This window comes from Lissotriton helveticus, chromosome 10, assembly GCF_964261635.1.
Source record: "Lissotriton helveticus chromosome 10, aLisHel1.1, whole genome shotgun sequence".
In the NCBI taxonomy this organism is placed as follows: domain Eukaryota; kingdom Metazoa; phylum Chordata; class Amphibia; order Caudata; family Salamandridae; genus Lissotriton; species Lissotriton helveticus.
The window spans coordinates 1,011,234,842-1,011,255,348 of NC_136071.1; the positions used below are offsets into that span (position 1 = coordinate 1,011,234,842).

The 20,507-nt window shown below is 45.7% G+C and overlaps 1 protein-coding gene across 5 annotated transcripts in view; it reads left to right on the forward strand.

Annotated features, from left to right (window-relative positions):
• ICA1 (islet cell autoantigen 1) overlaps positions 1–20,507 on the forward strand; it is a 403,261-nt gene that overhangs the window by 91,564 nt on the left and 291,190 nt on the right. For all 5 annotated transcript variants that reach the window (XM_078663689.1, XM_078663690.1, XM_078663691.1 and 2 more), the window contains exon 3: positions 13,554–13,626. In XM_078663689.1, the coding sequence (XP_078519815.1) occupies positions 13,554–13,626 (73 nt within the window). The remainder of the gene's footprint in view (positions 1–13,553; positions 13,627–20,507) is intronic.

Sequence of the window (20,507 nt, forward strand, 5' to 3'; positions counted from 1 at the left end):
ATCCACATTTGTGATGGCCTTGAATTGGTGGCAGTCCTAACATTGTGCCAATTGTTGATGTTTTCTTTTTTATAGCTGCTCGAACCAAATGGTTAGCTACACTTTGGTCTTTTTTGAAAGCAAAAAGTGGTTTCTCTTTTAATGCCTCATCAATGTTTTCTACCAAGTGCCAATTTTGTAAAATGGTTTTCTTGAACAGGTTGGAATTTGGGCAGAATGTGGACACACAAACTATCCTATTAAGAGTTGGTTTTTCTTTTTTAAATAGAAGCGTGTCTCGGGGAATCCACCAGACTCTCTTCATTGTCCTTCTTAATAGTTTTTTAGGGTACCCTCCCTTTGCTCCTGAATTGGCCGTTCTCTTTATGTCATTGTATGAGGAGAGATTTGTGTACCATTCTAACCCATTCGCTGAACAAATCACCAGCTGGAGTCGATATATCGACGACATTTTCTTCACTTGGAAAGGAAATGACGAAGATCTAAAGAAATTTCACGAGTGGCTCAACTCAAGAACAGAGGAAATTAAATTCAGCATGAGCGTCTCTAAAGTGAAGATGTCATTTCTCGATGTTGAGGTGTATCCCACCGACGAAGGTTTGGTTACCACTCTGTTCAAAAAACAGACAGACAGAAACAAGGCTTTACATTTCAAAAGCAATCACCCACGTAATCTAAAAGAAAACCTCCCGTTCGGCCAGTACCTCCGGATTAAAAGAAACTGCCATTTTAAAGATGAATACATGTTTCACGTCAACAACTTGACAGACAACTTAGCTCGTAGAGGGTACCCTAAAAAACTATTTAAAAGGACAATGAAGAGAGTCTGGTGGATTCCCCGAGACACGCTTCTATTTAAAAAAGAAAAACCAACTCTTAATAGGATAGTTTGTGTGTCCACATTCTGCCCAAATTCCAACCTGTTCAAGAAAACCATTTTACAAAATTGGCACTTGGTAGAAAACATTGATGAGGCATTAAAAGAGAAACCACTTTTTGCTTTCAAAAAAGACCAAAGTGTAGCTAACCATTTGGTTCGAGCAGCTATAAAAAAGAAAACATCAACAATTGGCACAATGTTAGGACTGCCACCAATTCAAGGCCATCACAAATGTGGATCATGCATCTGCTGCGCAAGCACGGAAGAAGGTAACCTGTTCCAACACAAACAACAATTCTGGAAACACGAGAAATTTACAAATTGTAAGTCAAGATACGTAATATATGGCATAAAATGTCCTTGTGAAAAATTGTACATCGGAAAATCGAGCCAGGAGGTGAGATGTCGAATCACACAACACAAATCACGGATAAAAAAGAATGTGACGACTGCTCCACTGGTAAACCATTGGAAAAACCACGGGCACACGTTAGACGATTTAAAATGGACAGTGATTGCCAAGATTGAAAAAGAATCCAGAGGCGGCGATATCGAAGAAAAGCTATCGCGCCATGAAGCCATGTTAATTGTGAAGTTTAATACGGCCACAGACGGTTTAAAAGAACTCTCGGAGATTTACCGCTTGTAAATACTCCAGACGTGAGCACAGTTGACACTGAATACATCACATGCTTAAAGCACTGCCTGCCGCCTCCGTGTCAGTCCTGGAGGTCGGCTGCATAAAGTCCGATTTAACTGCATCCCGCTCTCATATGAATTCGGCAAAACATATCGTTTCCATGACGACTGCTGACTTCAACCACAAGTCCCAGAATCCCCTCAACCAGGAAGTGTGTTAAATCACTTGACGCGAGAGGAGCAACACCGACTAGTTGGTGCGAGCTCCGGCATTGAATGTCAGAGGCTGAACAGTGTGGACCCCTGATTTACTCAGCGCGAGCGAATTGTAAAGGTAAATGCTAGCACCGCCAGCATCTAATAACGGGAGAAACATTAAGCGGAGACAAAGACCTGACTCAAGTCTCCCTTTCCATTTTAGCGAATTCAAGTGCAAAGAACCATCGCTAAATCCGGAAACTCAGTCCGGCCACCACACCCGCCCGAATCAAGTAAGTGTGTTAAAAAAAAAAAACCCGTCTCTCGCTAAATAATCAGAGCCTGCCAACCATCGCCATGCTCTGACCAAAACGCTCTATTTTCACAGATTCCCACCTCCACCAATCCTGACAATCCGCAACATGGGTCAAATTATGTGAGTATTCACGTATGAGTCTGTCACCTAAACGAGTATAAGTTCCTTTGTAAATAGAAGCTAAATAGGCTTTGTTTTCATTACAGTTTCTTCTAACGAAAGAAAACCGAGCACCTAAGAGGTAGGATTAGCTTCTCCTCGCCCCTCCTCACTGTAGTGCCAGAGGCATGGTTCTCCCCAGGCTGATTTGTTTTTTGTCCTTCATTTACAGGCACTTGGTCCTGATGAGATTTCCCCACACCAAGGGGTTATCGAAACGCGTAGACCCCCCCACTCAGCATTAGGAATATTCTATTTGATTATTAAACATCAAAAATTTCATTTGTTTTTTCCAATGCTATGTTTTCAAATAACAGGAAATTGTAAATAACATTGTATAGTTCCAGAAATTTCGTGTGTGTATATATATCAATGTGCTGTTGTGTATGAGTGTTTGAATGAAAGTTGTTAGGTTGTAAGAAATTGTCTTTATTTATGTGACGTGGAGTTAAAACAGTTTTGTATGTGCAAAAAGAAAAAATTGCTCATTTATATGGTTCTTTTGATGCAAAATAAAAAAAGTATTGGATTAATTCCGGGAAAAAAACAATCCCTGAGAGTTACTGTTTGGCTTCAGTAGTTCGAGCGATCATTTCTTGTGATCCAGTGTTGAAATAGCTAGGCAATATTGGTGCTCGTGTTGGTTTGTAGTATTATAAATGACAGCACATGGCGCCGGAGCCACCTTCCCTCTGGGCCATCTGGGTCCCTAATCTCTCGATCCGCCGCCTGAGTGAGCCTCTGCAATTGAGCAGCCAAGTAATGTTCGAAATCTGGCACCGCCAGACCCCCATCCGATCTCGGTTGCCTCGTTGTAGTCCAGGCTACCCGCCTCCTTCCGATTTCCCCCATAAGAAACCATTAACCATGGAACAAACCTGCTGAAAGACTGCCCCGGTATCCAAATCGGCAGCGTCCTAAATCCTAAAATAATATAGCAAACGGGGGAGCGCCACCATCTTTGGGAGGGCCACCCTGCCGTCTACCGAGAGTGGTAGAGCACTCCAAAAAGCCAGGCTACCTCTCAGGCCTCGTAAAGCCCTGCCTACATTTCCTTCCAGCAAATCGGCAGATGCGTGATCGATATTAGTCCCGAGATAGGGCAAGCAATCGGTCTCCCACCAAATTCCCGCCACCTGTACTGTGGCTGCCGCAGATGGACTCGCCGGGAAAAGACAAGTCTTCCCCCAATTTACCCCCAACCCTGAAATCTCGCCAAACACCAGGAGCAGGTTTGTCGCCCTCTCCAGGGCCTCCTCTGTATTGGCCAGGAAAATAAGTAGATCATTGACCTATAAAGTTATATGCTGCATGTCTCCGCAACGTTGGTCCCTGGTAGTGTCGCCCCAGCCTGGCGTGCGCGGCCAACTGCTCAATGGCCAATGCAAACAGCAGTGGAGAAAGTGGGCATCCCTGTTGTGTTCCCCGACCTACTGAGCAGGGGGGGGGGAAATCACCATCCCTGTCCGCACCGTGCCGTCGCTGCGCTATAAAGCAACCCCGTCCATCCCACAAACGCCTCCCCAAGGCCGAACGCACGCATAACTCGAAACAGGTAAGGCCACTATATGCTATCAAACCTCTTCTCTATGTCCACAGAGAGTACCGCAGCAGTGGGAGGATCCCCATGATCCTCATCCATTATGCGGAGGAGGCGTCGTATATTAGTGGCTAAATTCCGGTACAATGAATCAATTGTGCCATATAGGGGAGGAGCCAAGTCACCAGAATTTTGCTTAATATTTTGTAGTCCGATGTCAGCATAGACAACAGGCGGTTGGCCATCCTGCATAAAGGATCTTTTCCAGGCTTCTGAAGTGGGATGATGATAGCCTCCCGTGTGGAGGCTGGAAGCTTTCCCATCGTCTGCGCCTACTTAGACCATTGACAGTTTAGGAGCTAGCAAATCGATGTAGCTGGCGTAAAACTCTATAGGTAGGCCATCTGTGACCGGTGTTGTATTACGCGCCATGTGTTTAATTGCACCTCGTATTTTCTCCAACATAATCTCTTACCCCAATAAATCTGATTGTTCCTCCTCCAACTGGGGTAACTTTATATCCGTCAAAGTCCTCGGAGGCATCATCACTATTCCTCAACCTGCTCCTATATACATCACCATAATAGTCTAAAAACAATCCATTGATCCCTCTCTGGGTATAAACTGGAGTCCCCAATGAAGAATTCAACGCTAATATAGGCGTACCTCGAGGAGTCGGGTAGGCTAACCACGCCAGCTATGTGCCCGCCTTGTCCTGTTCCGCGTGCGCCTTTTCCAGGTAGGCTCTATGATCATAGCAACGCAACCTCTCTATCTGGATCCCTTCCCACTCTCTGGCCTCAGACATTTCCTCCTGCACCCCTGGGTTCTCAGGTCGAGCCCTCTCCACTCCCCTCAGTTGTTGTTCTGCCGAGTCTTCCTGCAGCAGTGTCTTCCGCACACCCACCATCTTGGTAATGCACAGTCCCCTCACCACTACCTTAAAAGCGTCCCATTCCAGGTAGACGCTGTCCCCTCATTTTCTGCAAAGTATTGCGTAATTCCCGTTTCTATTTCTGTGTGGAAAACTGCGTCCTCTAGTGCCTCAGGTCGCAGACGCCACATCGGTATCGCAGGTCTCTCTTGTGCCCAACTGATCGTCAGCTATAACGGATTATGATCTGATATCGTTCTTGTCAAGTATTCACTATGTGGTACTTTCGCATGTACATCCGGTGAGCACAAAATGGCATCCAAACGCATATGTAGTTTGTGTAATGCCAAGAAGAAAGAGTAGTCGCGTTCTTCTAAATGCTGCATTCTCCACGTGCCGATTAACCCCCACCAATCCTGCCAGTGCCTTCTAAATTTAGATATTCTCTGTATTGGGGCTACGGGCAGCAGCGGATGTGACCTATCCATGTTAATATCAGTTATCGAATTGAAGTCTCCTCCCATTATCACAGGGCCAGTCAGGTACCAATTTACCTGACAAAGTACTGAAAAAGGCCGCCTGAACTACATTAGGGGCATATATGCCACACAATGTAACGTTCAATCCATTCAGCCGCCCCCCCCACCACCACAAACCTCCCATCCGGGTCAGCTAACTGATGGGTCATTTGAAAGGGGACCCCAGCTCTAATCCATATTAATGTTCCCCTAGAAAAAGCGGAATATGTTGTATAATGCACCTGCCCCGCCATCTGCACTGCAGTGCACTGCCCTCCATTCGAGTAATATGGGTTTCCTGCAGGAAGGCTATGTGTACCCCCCTACGCACGAAGTAAGCATGTACCCTGTGACGCTTCCCCATTGTGTGCATCCCCCTCACATTCCACGTTATACATTTAAAATCGAGCATTGTCCCCATATTGGTCATCTGCCCCTTGGAACCTCTGTACTCTCTCCGTGGACACACCGGTGGCCCCTATTTCCCCAAACAACACTCGCAAAATTCCCCAACAACTCCACCCCGGAACAGCTCCTAACAATCCAGCGCCCATCCAAACCCTCAATTAAATTGCCTCCCGGTAGGTGCCAGGGAGCCCAAGATACAACAGTAGGGGAGGACCCTAATGGCCTAGTGAATCCGAATTAGAGTATCTCAACCATCTTGCGCCATACCCCACTCCCAGTAAGGCCATAGCCATTGCTGTAGCACCACAGACTAAGGGAGCCCCACCCTAAGGCCCCCCCCAGCCCCTACCCACCCGCTAACATCATCTAACTTCCCCACAAACATTATTAAGCAAGATCACCCTCCAGTCCTCGAAAGTCTTACTGTACTACACATCTGCGATCTCATCAGCTGTTCCAGGTGTAACATAAGGCACGCTCGCCGAATCCTCAGACCATTCCTACCGATCCCTTCTCAGAGTCCTTTGCCCCCCTCGATTCTGATCCCCGTTCTTGAGAGGTCTCCGTCACCGCCTGTTGTGCCGCCGACCTTTCCTTCTCCGTCTGTGACACCGTTGGCTTCTGGGAGCCGAAGTGACGTCTTCCAGAACGCCGCGGCTTGCCGAGGAGTGCACGGCGCCTTCCCAGCAGGCTCCTGGCCATGAACAGCCTCTCCCTGGCCCGCTCTGTAGGTTTCCAGCCAGTCCCATGCTTCCTCGGGGGTATTAAAAAAAGGTTTTACCATTCATGGCCACCCTCCGTCGTGCCGGGAACATCAGCGAGCACTGTAATCCTTCTGTACGGTGTGCTTTCTTGACTTCCAAGAAGGAGGCCTGCTGCCGCTGCACTTCGAATGTATAGTCCAGGAACAACGTCACACTACTATTCACCTTGACCCACGGTGTGTGCCCTATTCAGAAGCAGGTCTCTGTCTGCACCTCGAGCGCCTTCTGTACCGGGTCCAGAACTTCCAGAGCAGCCTCCGTTTGTTTCACTCAGTCTGCCAGTTTTGCATGGTCTGCGCGAAGGAGGCACAACCCCATCGATCATCTGTGCTATATCCTGTTGGAGGGCGTCTCTGGTGTCCGTGATGGCCTTTAGTATCACCTCCACTTGCTGTTGCATCATCCCCTCCGTTTGTAACTCCAGCGCCTCCTGCTTCCGGTGATCCGAAACTTCATCTTCGTGCTCTGGGGGTGCTCACCCCTGCTTGCCCTTTGGCTTCCCCATTGTCGTCCGCTCCGGAGGTCGTTCGTCTCCTCCGGAGTGCTGACGTTTCTCCCCTCGTCCTCCGTGCTGGTCAGAGAGGCTGTGCAACGGTCACTGTTGTGGGGTGTCCTCTCCTCTACTTCCAGTACGGGTTGACTACCACCCAGTTCGCAGTCCATGTAAGGCACTCTCCTAGCGCCTCATCGGTATCTGTTGCCCTGGTCCTTGGTGCACCCGTCCACTCCTCTTGTTCGGCAAGTGCCTGCACCCCCGGTCCCCACTGCTATATGCAGGTACCGGAGCTGATGGTCGCACGAGCCCCACCTCGACCCTAATGCTCCAGGTTCAGGGCCTTATCTGCTCACACAGCACTGTCCAGCTGCACGGAATTCACCGGGCTCCCAGCCCCCGCTCGCCGACCATATCTGCCTACAGACTGAAGCCTCCGCTTTCCACCTTAAGTACCACACTGGCGTTCTTCACACTGGTGCCAGTAGAAGGAGGTCTTTACCACCATGACATCCGGGCGGGGGTGGGGGTCCATCTACGCTCTTCTGCCTGTTATTCTGCCCAGGTAGTAGTGCCAACCATCCCCCTCATTGCCCCGCGATCTCTGCTCTTGCCGCTCCTCCGCATCCACCTCTACTCAGCAATGGCAGTGTTCTCAGGTATTCCCACCGCCTCCTGCATCTATGTCCCAGGGTTTCTTCCTATTCCACCACCATCTAGGTCAATCCTCCTCTAGCCCCTCAAATCCGGGCTCCTCAGCAACCTTCTTTGCCTCTAGTGCCTGCTGGTGAGAGCGTGAAGAGCCTCACTGTCCCCGATCGCGCTATGCGTGCGTGTCACAAAATGGTGGCTCGTTCCGCCGGACAAGCCGTTTGCCGTCCCCTTCGTCCTTTATTCATTGCAGGCAAGGCTCCGATCAGCAGCTCCCGGTCCTGCTCAGCGAGGCTAGTCGGTGATCTCTGCTCCGCTCCTCCATCTCATCAACTGCTGCCCCAGTATCTCTACTTGCTGTGGGGGGGGATTTAAGCCTGCTTCTTCAACCCCTGCTGCTCCAGGGACGCCGCTTTCACCCACGTTGCAGATCCATGCCAGAAACCTTACCGGTTCCGGTGCGCGGCTGCACGGTATTCCGATCTGCCGTCCTACTGCTGCACTGTCGTGTACCACTGAAGTTTAAGTCTGTGGGTCCGCACTCAGCGCCATTTTACTGCCGCTCCAGTCGGACTCTGCTCAGTCTTGATCTTCGTATCCCAGCAGCGTCTGTATTCCAGCCAAGAGCGTACATGGGCAGCGCAGACCGGTCCCAGGTAATTTTTAGGAGCAATACAGGCTCCCTAAACAGGAGAAATGCCGGGGTCGGCGCGGAGCTCTCAGCTCACGCGACCGGCCACATCGGCTCCTAAGCCACGCCCCTCCTGATGATTGCTTTCTTGAGAGAAATTTATAAAGGCATTTAAAAATATTTAGGAATGTGGTGGCAAGCAGGACATTTGGTCTAGAGTCTAAATTTCTGTTTTGAAGAGCTGAGTTCTAATCCAAGCTTTCACGTATGACCAAAAATCTTGTCATTTTGGGCAAACCGCGTTCTCTCCCTCAGTCTCAAACTATAATATGTGTAATTGTATAAATGAGTAGTGCTTCAGTTGCATGTTCACTCCCCGCACAAAAACACACACCACACACTCCTATGCAGATTGTGCCCTTGCCGTTTATGCTCAGTACTGTAGGTCCGAGTTGGTTATGGTGAAGAGCCAATAACAGCTGTAGGCCTGCTTGCTTTGCAGGGGAAATGTATGGCAGAGGCCACAGGTCTGGTCTGTCTATTATGAAAACTTATTGCAAAGACAGTAGGCTTAGCTAAGTTGTGTTAACCTGTTAGTGGACTCCAATCTAAATGATGTTGATCTCCTGTATCTGATTATCTAACAGCTTGAATGGTCCAGAGAATACCTCCTTTCTTCTGAGGCATTTTCTATTTCTAGCCAAGTTTTAGCTACCTAGGGTAGACAGTAGGGGCGTAGGCAACAGTTTGTGCTATGTAGTGATGTCCATGTTTTCAGGTCTCGCCTGGCGTTAGCAGCGCGCATACGCTGCTCTCGCTCTGCAAGCGCTTCTTGGAATCAATACGGTTCCAGAAGTCGTGCCTCTGCTCCGCCTGCACTTTTTGAGTGGTGCTCGTCATTTTGTGTCACGGATTATGCAGAATGTAGTGTGATAATTGCATCAGAGGTTTTTTAGTCCCTCCTGGTTGCCACCCTGTCCTCTTTTGGCCCCACCCATCAGGATTGGATATTTTACTTGCGGCGGGAGACAGTGTCTCTTAATTAGCCGCTAAGCACTTTTTTCTTGTATTACCGCATTTATCTTCAAGAATGTTGGAAGTGCCTTTCATTTCTCTGGCATGGCATCTTTTTTTTATTTTATTTTATTCTATCCTTTCGTCATCTTGTCTCCCGAGCGCCCCACTGATGTTTATAGTCACTCGCTTTGTGTTCGATTTTATCTTCTACGCCCGAGGACATTAGAGCGCTTTAGAAGAGAGACATATTGTGTTACATTTTTTTTACGTTTTTAATTGCTCCCGAGGTAAATAAAACAAGCCCCATTTAAGTAGCGCAAGAGACGCATTATTTTCAAGACAGATTACACTGTTGTAGTAAGTATCACATCAAGTGCATAGCCCAACAAAGGTTTCCGCTTCTTCTACTGCGTGTTACGCTCCACCATGGCGCATCATCGCCTCTGTTCGGTCGGGTGTCTTGACATGCTAAAAGGCCAGGACTGGCTGAGCATGTTTCACTGTGATATGCGCGAGGTTGCCAATTATGCGCTGGCAGCCTTGTCTTCGCTTTTCATTTTCGTTTCTGATACTTGTCCTACATTTAAAACAAGGACTGCAAGAGCTGGAATAAAAAAAATAAAACCGGGCTAGTTTTGGTATTCATCGGAAAAACTTGAGATCTCAGATAATGATAATGCGTACTTTGGGCACAGTCTGGGTTGCCAGATGAGTCTGTAGAGAGCAATCCCTTGGTTTCTTTTTACAATTCGACGATTGTGAGCCCAACTAGTCAGACTACAACTCCCAGACTGCACCAAATTAGTTAAATAAATATCACAAGCCTGAAAATAACAGTAAGTCCATGTATATAGCGTTTCATACTACTGAGAACACGCTATAGCGCTTTCGATGGGCAGGAGCTTTTAATGATGTCTGAGTGCTGTTCTCTGTCCCAGTTTGGTAACAAAATTCCGACTTCATTAGCGTCATTACCCTTGGCATGGATATAACAGAAAGGCACAGCGATGCTTTGAACCGAATTTCAGAATCCAAGTAAAGTTAGCCCTCCATAAGTGCCAGATACGAAGCATAGATGTGGTGACCAGATGGCTGTATGTCACTAGCGCATCCCATTTCCATCCCCCAAGCTTTTCTTCACATGTCGTTCGTGATCAGCTGCATTGACGCTATTGGTTACATCACAGGAAGGCATGGTCACATCTCCCAGAATGCAGTGTGTGCGTAGACGTATGCCGTCGGACTGGAATAACGGCGCATAGCACCCAATCAAATTGGTTATAGTTTGGAACTGAGGGTCGCTCTCACTATTTTGCAGAGTCGATATCCCACAACTAGCAGATGCTTCACTTTGTTTCCTTTACTTGGGAAAACCAATCTGCTCATTCTAGAATAATATTCCCAACCTTTCACTCTTGTCTATATTCCCCCCCCACGCCCACACCCCCCCAAATCTGGCTATGACTACTTCCTTTATGGCTCTCATCGCATCCTTCTACCATGGGGGTATTTGTTGTGCCCCTGCCTCAAATGCTCATCTCCGCTTCCTCCTTCTTACCCTGATCTTCCTCTTCTAATCACACGCGCCCTTTTAACCTTTGTCCATCCTTCCCTCCCCCTCTCAACACATCTTTGCTTCCTTCCTTTTGCCCGCCTCAACTTCCCCACTGCCCTGCTTGTTACCCCTTCCAAAATACCACTAGCTGCCCTGACAAGCCAGGCAGGGCTCATTTGCCAAGCTCATTTTCGGGTGACAGCAATTAGGATTTCACTTTTGAAAAGTGCTGATCACGCAGGGAGCGTGCATATTTCCCACATAAAATTTAGATGAATGGGCTGCTCACAGGGTTTAACTATATTACAGGGTTAGTTTTAAAGTTTATTTTATGTCAACAAATATTTCCGCACTAAACTGCAAACTATGGTTAGTTTCGACCAATGGGTGGAGGGTATTCATTTCTAAAGGGGGACCCAGAGTGATTGGTCACCAAGGACGCTGTGTTACAATCCAGTGCATTCTGGGAGTAATAGTCCAAAGGCATTACGGTTAATATAACTGACCTAAAGCACAGGAAAACATGATTTATAAAAGTCACTATACAAGCACCCTCCCCTAAAATGGCTCGGAGTTTCAAGATATCACTTTCATGACTAAATGCCTCGATGTACTACTAATATCTAACACGCTATCACTCACTCCCTTCTATTGACTCAACCTTCCCTTATGACCACACCATCATACACATTGTAGTAAACCTCCCCTCCAGCGCTCTCACCTTACTCGAGCATCCCGATCTCCAGATTTCCTCCAAGCAGTCCTCACCAAGATGCACAGACATCCCTTCCAGATGAAGCAATACATTATTTGATCTATTTAGCCATACCCTGAAGAAGTATTTGATTCACACCATCCCACACACACCCTCTACCTACTGCTTATGGCCACAACCATAATACTACATCTACCAGTTGTAGTCTAAAGAAAAAAAAAGTGTAGACATCTATTTTTTATTTTAAAAAATTATGGAATAAAAACAGGTTCCAGGTATAAACTTGGATGTATTTGACAATACTAAGCAATCATATTTTCGCGACCTGATCATCTCTCTTCGCCCCCCACCCGCCTCACCTACAGCAGCTTCCCTGCTCCATCAAAACTATGCTGTACACCATGTTTACCTGTGAGACAATGCCACTTTAAGCATGGGCTGCAGCCCCCTGGTTCTAACCGTTTAGAAAAACCCAGTGCGTTTATGAAACTATTCTGGAAATTTGTGTTTAACATTTGAGTCAACCTTCCACTCCTAGTAGTTAGATCTTTGTTTGTATTCCCCTGCAGGCGTTTCTGTTTAAACCATATGCCTCAGACTCCAGTTAAAGTGAATTATCTTCAGGCAGTTCATTTAGTGTGAGTTCAATATCCCCCACAGTCCAGTAGTCAAAATGAAGAAACTTAGAAAGCAAAGTGTGATTTATTGCAGCAATATAATATAAAAAGTAGGAAAATGCACCTCGTTGAGTCTTAATCTGCAGTGTGAAAACTAGACCATGTGGGCATTACTACAGCATTGCAGATGTTGGACAGATATGTTCACTCAGTATAATTTCAGGGATGAGTCTAAATATGCATTCCTGAAACTGGACAGTATAGAAATTCACAAATGTGTGCACTATTGCCAATTTGAGATTGTGATAGAGGTACTCGTGAACATCAGATTAGAATAAAGGATCTAATCTGGGCAACTAGCTCTGAATTGTATCGGAGCTAGCTATCACATCTGCATTTTGGTCCCATGCTATTGACATTGGTGTGATTGGGTAAATGTACTTCTAGTGTTTGTTTGCCAAAAGTCTTTCTAAATTATAATTGGTAGAGGATAAGTGTATTATCTATTCAGTTGTGTTCAATCTTAATAATGTATGACTTTCATGTAAAACAGAATCACGTGGGCACAACCATTCCAAATAATGTCTCATAGTTTTCACATTCTGCCAACCCAGTAAAACTGCCTGTAAACACCAAGCGTTGTGTCCAATTTTGCTACCTTGTGTTTTTAAAAATACACCATATGTCACACAATTAAAAAAGTTTGCCTTTCAACCCCAAACCCTCCTGTCGGGCCATCTCGAAATTCTTCCCAGTCTGTTTTAAACCATTCTCTTTATCCAGTCCTTCATCTGTACCAGTCGTCAACAATAGGCTTTCCAAAATGTTTTTTGATGACCTCTGGGTAGTTTTGACATTATTTGTGACCTCATTTGCTGGCTTGCCCTTATAAATCTTGTTAATTTTCACAGTTCATAATTGAAAAAGAACAGCCTTAAACGGGGCCAGAACTGCCAGTTATGAAGCCAAGAACCTACTCATTCAGCAGGTTGTTGAGGGGTTTGGAAATGGTGAGCAGTGGTTGAATGGGTGATCCACCTCCTTTGCTTGCATTCCAGTTCATGGTCAACTTGCTTTTTCAATGACCGTGCACTTGAGGGGACTTCTCCTATGTGCCACCTGACGAGTAGTGTGCAGATATCTTTAGACCTTCTCAGAACAGACAACTGTCTGTTTTCAAGGTTTTGTTCGAATTTAGCCTTCATTGCAACATTGCACTTGATGAGATGTAGGCAATAGGGGTGGACAGTGATGCAACCATGCATGGTGAATTTAGTCTGTTCAAGATGTCTTCAACTTTGGAATAGCAGGGAATGGGAGGTAAATAGCGGCCCTGTACACTTCAGATGCCTGAAACCCAACCCTTCTCTCCCTTCTATCCACTTATGGACACTGCATACCGAAATGGTCTTACAAAATGTATCAAGATAACTCTAGGTGTTTATTAATGAACCTATGATTCAGTGTTGCATGACGAATCTAGAAATATAGTTGAAACTGTTTGGCAGCTCCTTGTGAGCTATTTCAAGGATCGTTTCTGTGTATTTTCCCTAATTTGTTTCTGTTTGTGTATTCCAGCTGTTTCATTCAATACAAAGAACAGGCATGGAGTTACTAAAAGTAATTGAACAGTATCAAAGAAGGATTTGCTGTAAGTAACATTGCTTTTTGTGCACAATAATGGACTATGAGTTAGAATATTTGGATGGATTTTTTGCTGTATTCTCCATTTACAATTTCATGGCACTAGTATTCGGCCAGCAAACCCCTCTGCAAAAACAAAGAAGTAAATGATGGCTAAGTATGAACAAGTTTGACCGTTTTAGACTGATTAAGGATTATTTTCAGATTAAAGACTTTACACACGAGCCAATCTTGTCACATGTTTTTTAGTCTGTACCTTAATTAGTAGATGGGCAGATTTGTTATGATAGCCGCGGTTTTGGTAAAGCTAGGTGGTCGACTTTAGAACAGTTCTTGATTTTGAAGTTCATTCCATTAAGAATATTGCCTCAAACAATGACCACATGCTTAGTATTCCTTCACAGACTAGCAAATTAGGGCCGGATTTATATTTTGGATGACTGGTTAATCCGTCACAGAGGTGGCGGATATCCTGTCTGCCGAAATATAAATGCTATAGGATATAATGGAATTTATATTTTGGTGGACGGGATATCTGTCACAGTTGTGACGGAGTAATCCATCCACCAAAATATAACTCAGACCCTTATTTATTCATTCTTGACCGCTTCTATATCTGGTAGCTTACCAGGGAAGAGGCAATATTGCATTAATCCAGAGTGAGCATTATGTTTGCATTCGTGATATAATATATTTTGGAACCAAGTGCAAAAACGTACTTCATTTGTTTGAAACCTGAAAATAGTGACGCTTACATTTATTACAAAAATCTAAATGCATTTAAGCAAACTCTCATATGAAAATAATGTATCTGTGCTTTTGCATAATTTTTAAAAAGGTCCATGCTTCACACAATATTCTGTGAAACTGATTATTTTATTTCGGTTCTGTAATACCATAAATCCTTCCTTATTTGAGCGGTTTACAAATAAATGATAATGCCTAAGCATAAAATCCAAGAGATTAACGATTGACTTGCATCAACATCACAAGCATTATTACTATCATGGCTATTACTTGCTTATCCTACAAAAGGCCCCTGATCTTACTTCAAATGTTTGTTCTAAAGGCGCAAACATTTTGATTCTAACAAAATGTGAATGATTTTAGACGGCTCATAACTGGCACTGAAAGCTCTTAAGGTAGCCTGTACCAATAATCAGCAGTCACTTAGGTTTTCAATTAAATTTGAGCAATGAGTACCTTGATCACGTTCTTAAGTTGTAGTTGCTCAAAAAAACTTGTGATTGTGCGGATCTGGGTGATGAGTCATTAAACTTGTTTGGCAATCTCGTTTACCCCACTATGAAAACATTTGGGAGGCTGTAACCATATCAACATAATAAACTCAATTTAGTTTGCTTCCAACATGGTTCACTGACAAACTTTCCTCAACCCCTTTTATCTTTGGCACAAGTAGCAGGCTAATCCTTATAAATCCGTGAGATGTTCACGCAGTGCCAACACTCAAATTAGAAACTAAATTAAATTTATCAAACCAGTTTAAAAAAAAAAAATCATGAAAAGTGTAATAAGAAACTGTTATACACACGACCAGTGGCACAGGTAGTAGTAAACGGTCATTTGTCGACTGAATTCCAACTAGGTAGAGGGACAAGACAAGGCTGTCCTCTATCGCCACTTCTATTTGCAATAGTGCTTGAACCTCTGGCGGCAAGGATTAGGCAAGACGTGACGATACGAGGGTTGAGATGGACCGGCGGATGGGTGGATCACATTTCTCTTTATGCGGATGATATATTACTATATTTAGCGTCCCGACGCGATCCATCAACTGCCTCTTAGACATCTGTGCAGCCTACGGGCGTGTATCCGGATATCCCATCAACTGGGAGAAGTCCCTTGTCTATGTCTTGCATGGCTCCCCTCCACGACTTTCACGTGGATGTACACTTCAGATAGCCACAGACGAATTTAAGTATCTTGGGATATTTATAACACATGACCATACACAGTTTACGGAAAAAAACTTGATGCCACCCCTGTCGAGATTCAAAAAAGACATCAAGTACTGGCGCACTTTACATCTGACGCTACTGGAGAGAGCTGCCCTCTTTAAGATGGCACTCCCACGATTTTTATACGCATTACAGAATACACCGTTCCCAGTCCCCTCTACCTATTTCACAGCGATAATTGCGGAAGTGACAACACTACTTTGGGATGGGAAAGCGCCCGCATAGCATTGCACAAATTAACCAGAAGCTGGTATGATGGCGGGATCGCTCTTCCTGACATTAAAGTATACTATTGGGCATCCCAGCTTGTGGCTATTAACCAATGGCTCCACATCCTCCTAGAGGACCCAGCGTTTAGGTTCGATAGGCACCCACTAGCCCCATCAGGGATCATGGGGGCACTATACAATAAAAAGAAACGGCACAACTTAACAGGTCCAACGTCACACACGATACGCAAATGGTTTGAGGCGCAAAGAGCATTGGGCTGGGAGGGGGTGGTCACACAAGCGATTCCGTTATGGGCTACAAAGAGACTTGGATGCTGGGCAATACCAAAGGCTTCCACAACTGGGACCTAATAGGTATATCAAAAGTTGGAGACCTGTGGCAGAAAGGGGAAATGGTCACCTTTGCCCATCTACAGGCCACCTATGGATTAGTGCAGACAGAACTGTTTTGATTATATCAAAGTCAGACATGCACTTCAATCCCTCCTGCCGTCGGATACACAACCTGAACAATCCTCCCCTCTAGAGTATAGACTCTTAACAGATCATCTGCATAAAAAGCAATCTCACTGACTTACTGTAAAATAATTAACAACCGCTCGGATATTACAGCAACACTGAAGGCTGCGTGGGAACATGAGTTGGGATACATTGACCATGCTGACTGGCGGGAGGCACTTGCGTCCCCCAGGGGGGCTGCAATTCCATTGCAACTTAGGTTAGTGCAATTAAAAATTCTACACCGCACATACTACACTAGGACCCTCCTGCATAAGATACACCGCTCAGACACACCGCTCTGTCTCAGACAATGCGGAGAAAAAGGTACATTTTACCATACTATTTGGCAGTGCCCAAGGATAGTCTGCTACTGGATGGCGGTGATGCGAACACTTTCTCAGGTCACATATGTTACAATACTGCCAGACCCGAGATGCTGTTTTCTCAATATCTGGTAACCTACAGATCTAAATGTGGTTACCCAGGACTGGGTAACTCTAGGCATGACGATAGCAAAACAAAACATTGCTCAATGCTGGGGATCCAGGGTTGGCCCTACTCTGTCAATGGTGCAAAGAGTTGGACACTGCAATGGTGGCGGAAAAATCAGTATATGTTCACGAGGGTGTCCAAGAAAGTGGGTGAAGGTCTGGGGAGGCTGGAACGTCTATAGGGGTAATATATGTGAACCCCCTCCCTCCTCCCCTCTTCCCCCGGTGGAAGAATCCGAGTCTGATACTAGCATATGAACAAACTACGTTGAAGGTTCCCTTCAAAATCTATATTTCTCTGTAAACGTGTATACAAGAAATGATAATGGGTGAGAATGCTTGAATTATTCCAGATTAATTTCCTGCCCACCGTGCCTCGCTAGACTGAGAACTGCCATATGCAAATCAATCTTAGCCCTGCGCCAATAGGAACGGTTCATCCCGCACTGTCAGGACCAGTCTCCTCTAGACAGGAACATAAACAATCAAGGCTGGTTTTGGCCTTCTAAGGCCTCATCGGTGAGGTATAAATTAGGCCCTGTGTCAATAGTGAGCAAGATTTGCACACATGGCATCCAGTGCAACAAACAACCGGATGGAATTCTAGAATGAATCCAGACTACTTACAATTGCTTGGAGCTGCGTTACTGTCCAATGTTTTTCACACACTGTGCCTCTGTAGACTGAGACCTGCCATATGCAAATCAATCTTCGTCCTTCGCCAATAGGAACATTCCAGCCCGAACTACCAGGCCAAGCCCCCTTCAGATTGCAATACAAGCAAACCTAGAGCAGGTTCAGCCTACTTGGACAGCTTCAGTGAGTTATAGTTTGAGTCCTGTGACCAACCCCAGTAGACAAGGTGTCTGGTAAACCCTGCGGTCTAATTTTTCTGTGACTTTTTTGGTTCTCTGTTTCTACCAGTTGAGCAAGGCAGGATGCTGCAGCAGACGAGTATTCAGAAGTCCAGCTGAAGCCATCCGTTCTGGTGTAAAAAGCTCTGAGCGGGACACAGCAGTATTTTGTTGCTTGCATGATTTAAGCAGCTCACTCTGGTCACAAGTCCTACATTCTGGCGAGTCATTTAGTGATTTGTTTTTTCTCTTGTTTTTTTTTTTTTTGCTTCATAATTTCCTCCAGGGAAGAGGCTGTAAAATACTTCTTTGAGCAATAAAAGTCTGTGTAGGTTTAACTACTTAGCTTTCTCAGGGAGCCCTTTATGCCTTGTTGTAGTCCCACAGAATTCCAACCAAAAAATGGCCTGCTCCCACATGTTGATGCTGGGGGAGTCACTTCTCCTCTCTTCTGCTGCACTCAGTTTTCACTGGGAAGGCTCCTGGCCCTAGCTCTCTCTCGTGCCTGGGCATAATTTTCCAGTGCTTCCACACCCAATTGGGCAAGTAAGTAAGTATATTTATTAAGTTTGATATTTATGCTGATATTGCAAAACAATTTGACAATTTAAGATTTCCCATCTATAAATAAGTACGTATACATATTTAAAACATAGTATATAACCATAAAAGACGAAAACATTCACCCAACATATCAATTCATTACGGCTGCTAGTGCAAATACTGCAATATAAAGTGCAAAGATAATCTATCTTCCTGACACAATCTGTCGCCACCATAGAAAATGCACAATGTCCAGATTTTTGCATGTTGGCGTTCCCAAGGCAGCTCTCGCTGAGATACCTTTTCATCCGAACTGCCTTTCCACCCCTACCTCTCCTACCCGAGTACTGAAAAAGATCAGGAAAGACTGGGCCCAAGTCCTCCTAGTGGCCCCGGACTGGGCAAGGAGACTGTGGTACAAAAAAGATCTGCCCATAAGCACTTTTTCATCCATTTGGGTGCCCCTTTGGCAGGACGTCCTGTGTCAGGTTCTCATCCAAAGCCCGCATAACTGACATCTCCAAGCATGGAGATTCAATGGGAACAGTTGATACTCGTCCATCTTCCTCCTGAAGTGGTTGCTCTCGACAGCCAGGCGTCCATCCATCAAATCTGTGTTTGCAGGATGATGGGCGAAGTTTGTGGTTTGGTGTTCCTCCACTGTTGTCCAGTCCTTAAATGCACAGTTAGCTAACATTTTCTTGTGTTGGCTCTTATCAGCTCAGCAAGCTAATCTTTCAGCCTTATTGCTTTTGCCAAATCGCCCATTCCTTTTCAAATCCTCTTGTGATGTATTTATTATTAGGGCTGGTACACAAGCTCCAGCCAACACCTTTGGCGGTGATGCAGTGGTGCATTCATTTGGTGCTCACCTACCTGCAGTGCCTTTGAACTAACGCACAGTTGTCCTCTTTCCCCCTAATGACCATCAAGACTGCATTCCTCATTTCAATAACATGTGCTCGATGAATGAGCAAACTTCAGACTGGACAACCAGCTTTTCTCTGGAGCTAAAAAGAGCCAAGTGGCGTAGAGGAGAACCATCTCTAATGGATTGTTATGCATTCAGATCTGTTACAGGCTGGTCAAGCAGCAGCCACAAGGCTGCTACTACTGTGCTGGCTCTGTGTGCTAGTTATGGACATTTGCCAGGCTGCTGCATGATTGTCCCTCCATACACTTATTAAGCACTAATGCCTGGAATTTCTAGTCCAGTGGGATGGGCACCTCACCCGATCTGTTTTACAGGGTTTCGTGGTCTGAGCTATTCCACAGACCCAACCACCTGAGGAGGTCCTGCTTTAGTATGAATTCACAAGGTGAGAATTCTGTGGTTAGAAGTTTTTACCAGAAGCAGTTCTATACTTTCAATAACGCCTTTTCTGGTAGAGGCTCCATCTAACCGAAGATTCCTCACCATCCCATCCCACCCTCCTCTCTGTTCTGTGGCATGGACTCCATCGGTCTGTTAATAAGATTCCAATCCTCAATTCTGCACGCTACCATGTTCTGATGCCACTGGTTCTACTTCGCTCGGCACAGACCAAGCTCCTAAAGGAACTGACAGGGTGAAGAGGTGATGCATATATATGGGCCTCAAAGTCACATCCGTGGTCGTACAGAACTGATGCAAAGCCACACGACGCCACCTGTCGCGAAGGACTTGCTGCAAACGTTTCTGGATCCAGTCTGGTGCCTGGGGGAATTCACAAGGTGAGGAATCCGCTGTTTGATGCAGTCCCTACCAGAAAAAGGTGTGTTCGAGGCATGTGGGCTGCTAAATTCATATCTTAGCATTAGATCGCCGCCTAGTGTTGGGTCCGGATGATCGCACATTGTTGTCCTGGAAGAGTCTTCGAAGTATCCTGAGATGGGTGGCTCCTCCCCTGGACTACAGTGCGCATGGGCATCGGCTCCATCCCCAGATTGTTTTTTTCCGCCATTGGGTTCGGATGTGGTCTCGACGTCTTTCTGTCGAAACCGAGAAAAAACTTACTTTTAACGGCCAAAAGGCCTTGATTTTTTGCGTCGGTATTGTTTGCGCACGGTCTCGAGTCTTCCGTCTCTCGGAGCCGGAATAAGCGGAGTTTTCTTTCGCTTTCTGGACTTTGAGGCCTTCTCATCGCAACACGACTGCAAAACTTTTCGGACATGGAGCGGAGCCCGTTTAAGTACTGCCCGCTTTGTGGGTCCAAGTACCCACACATCGATCTACACCCCGTCTGTAACAAATGCCTTTCGCCTGACCACGACGATGGCAAGTGCAAGGCATGTGCACAGTTCCGCTCAA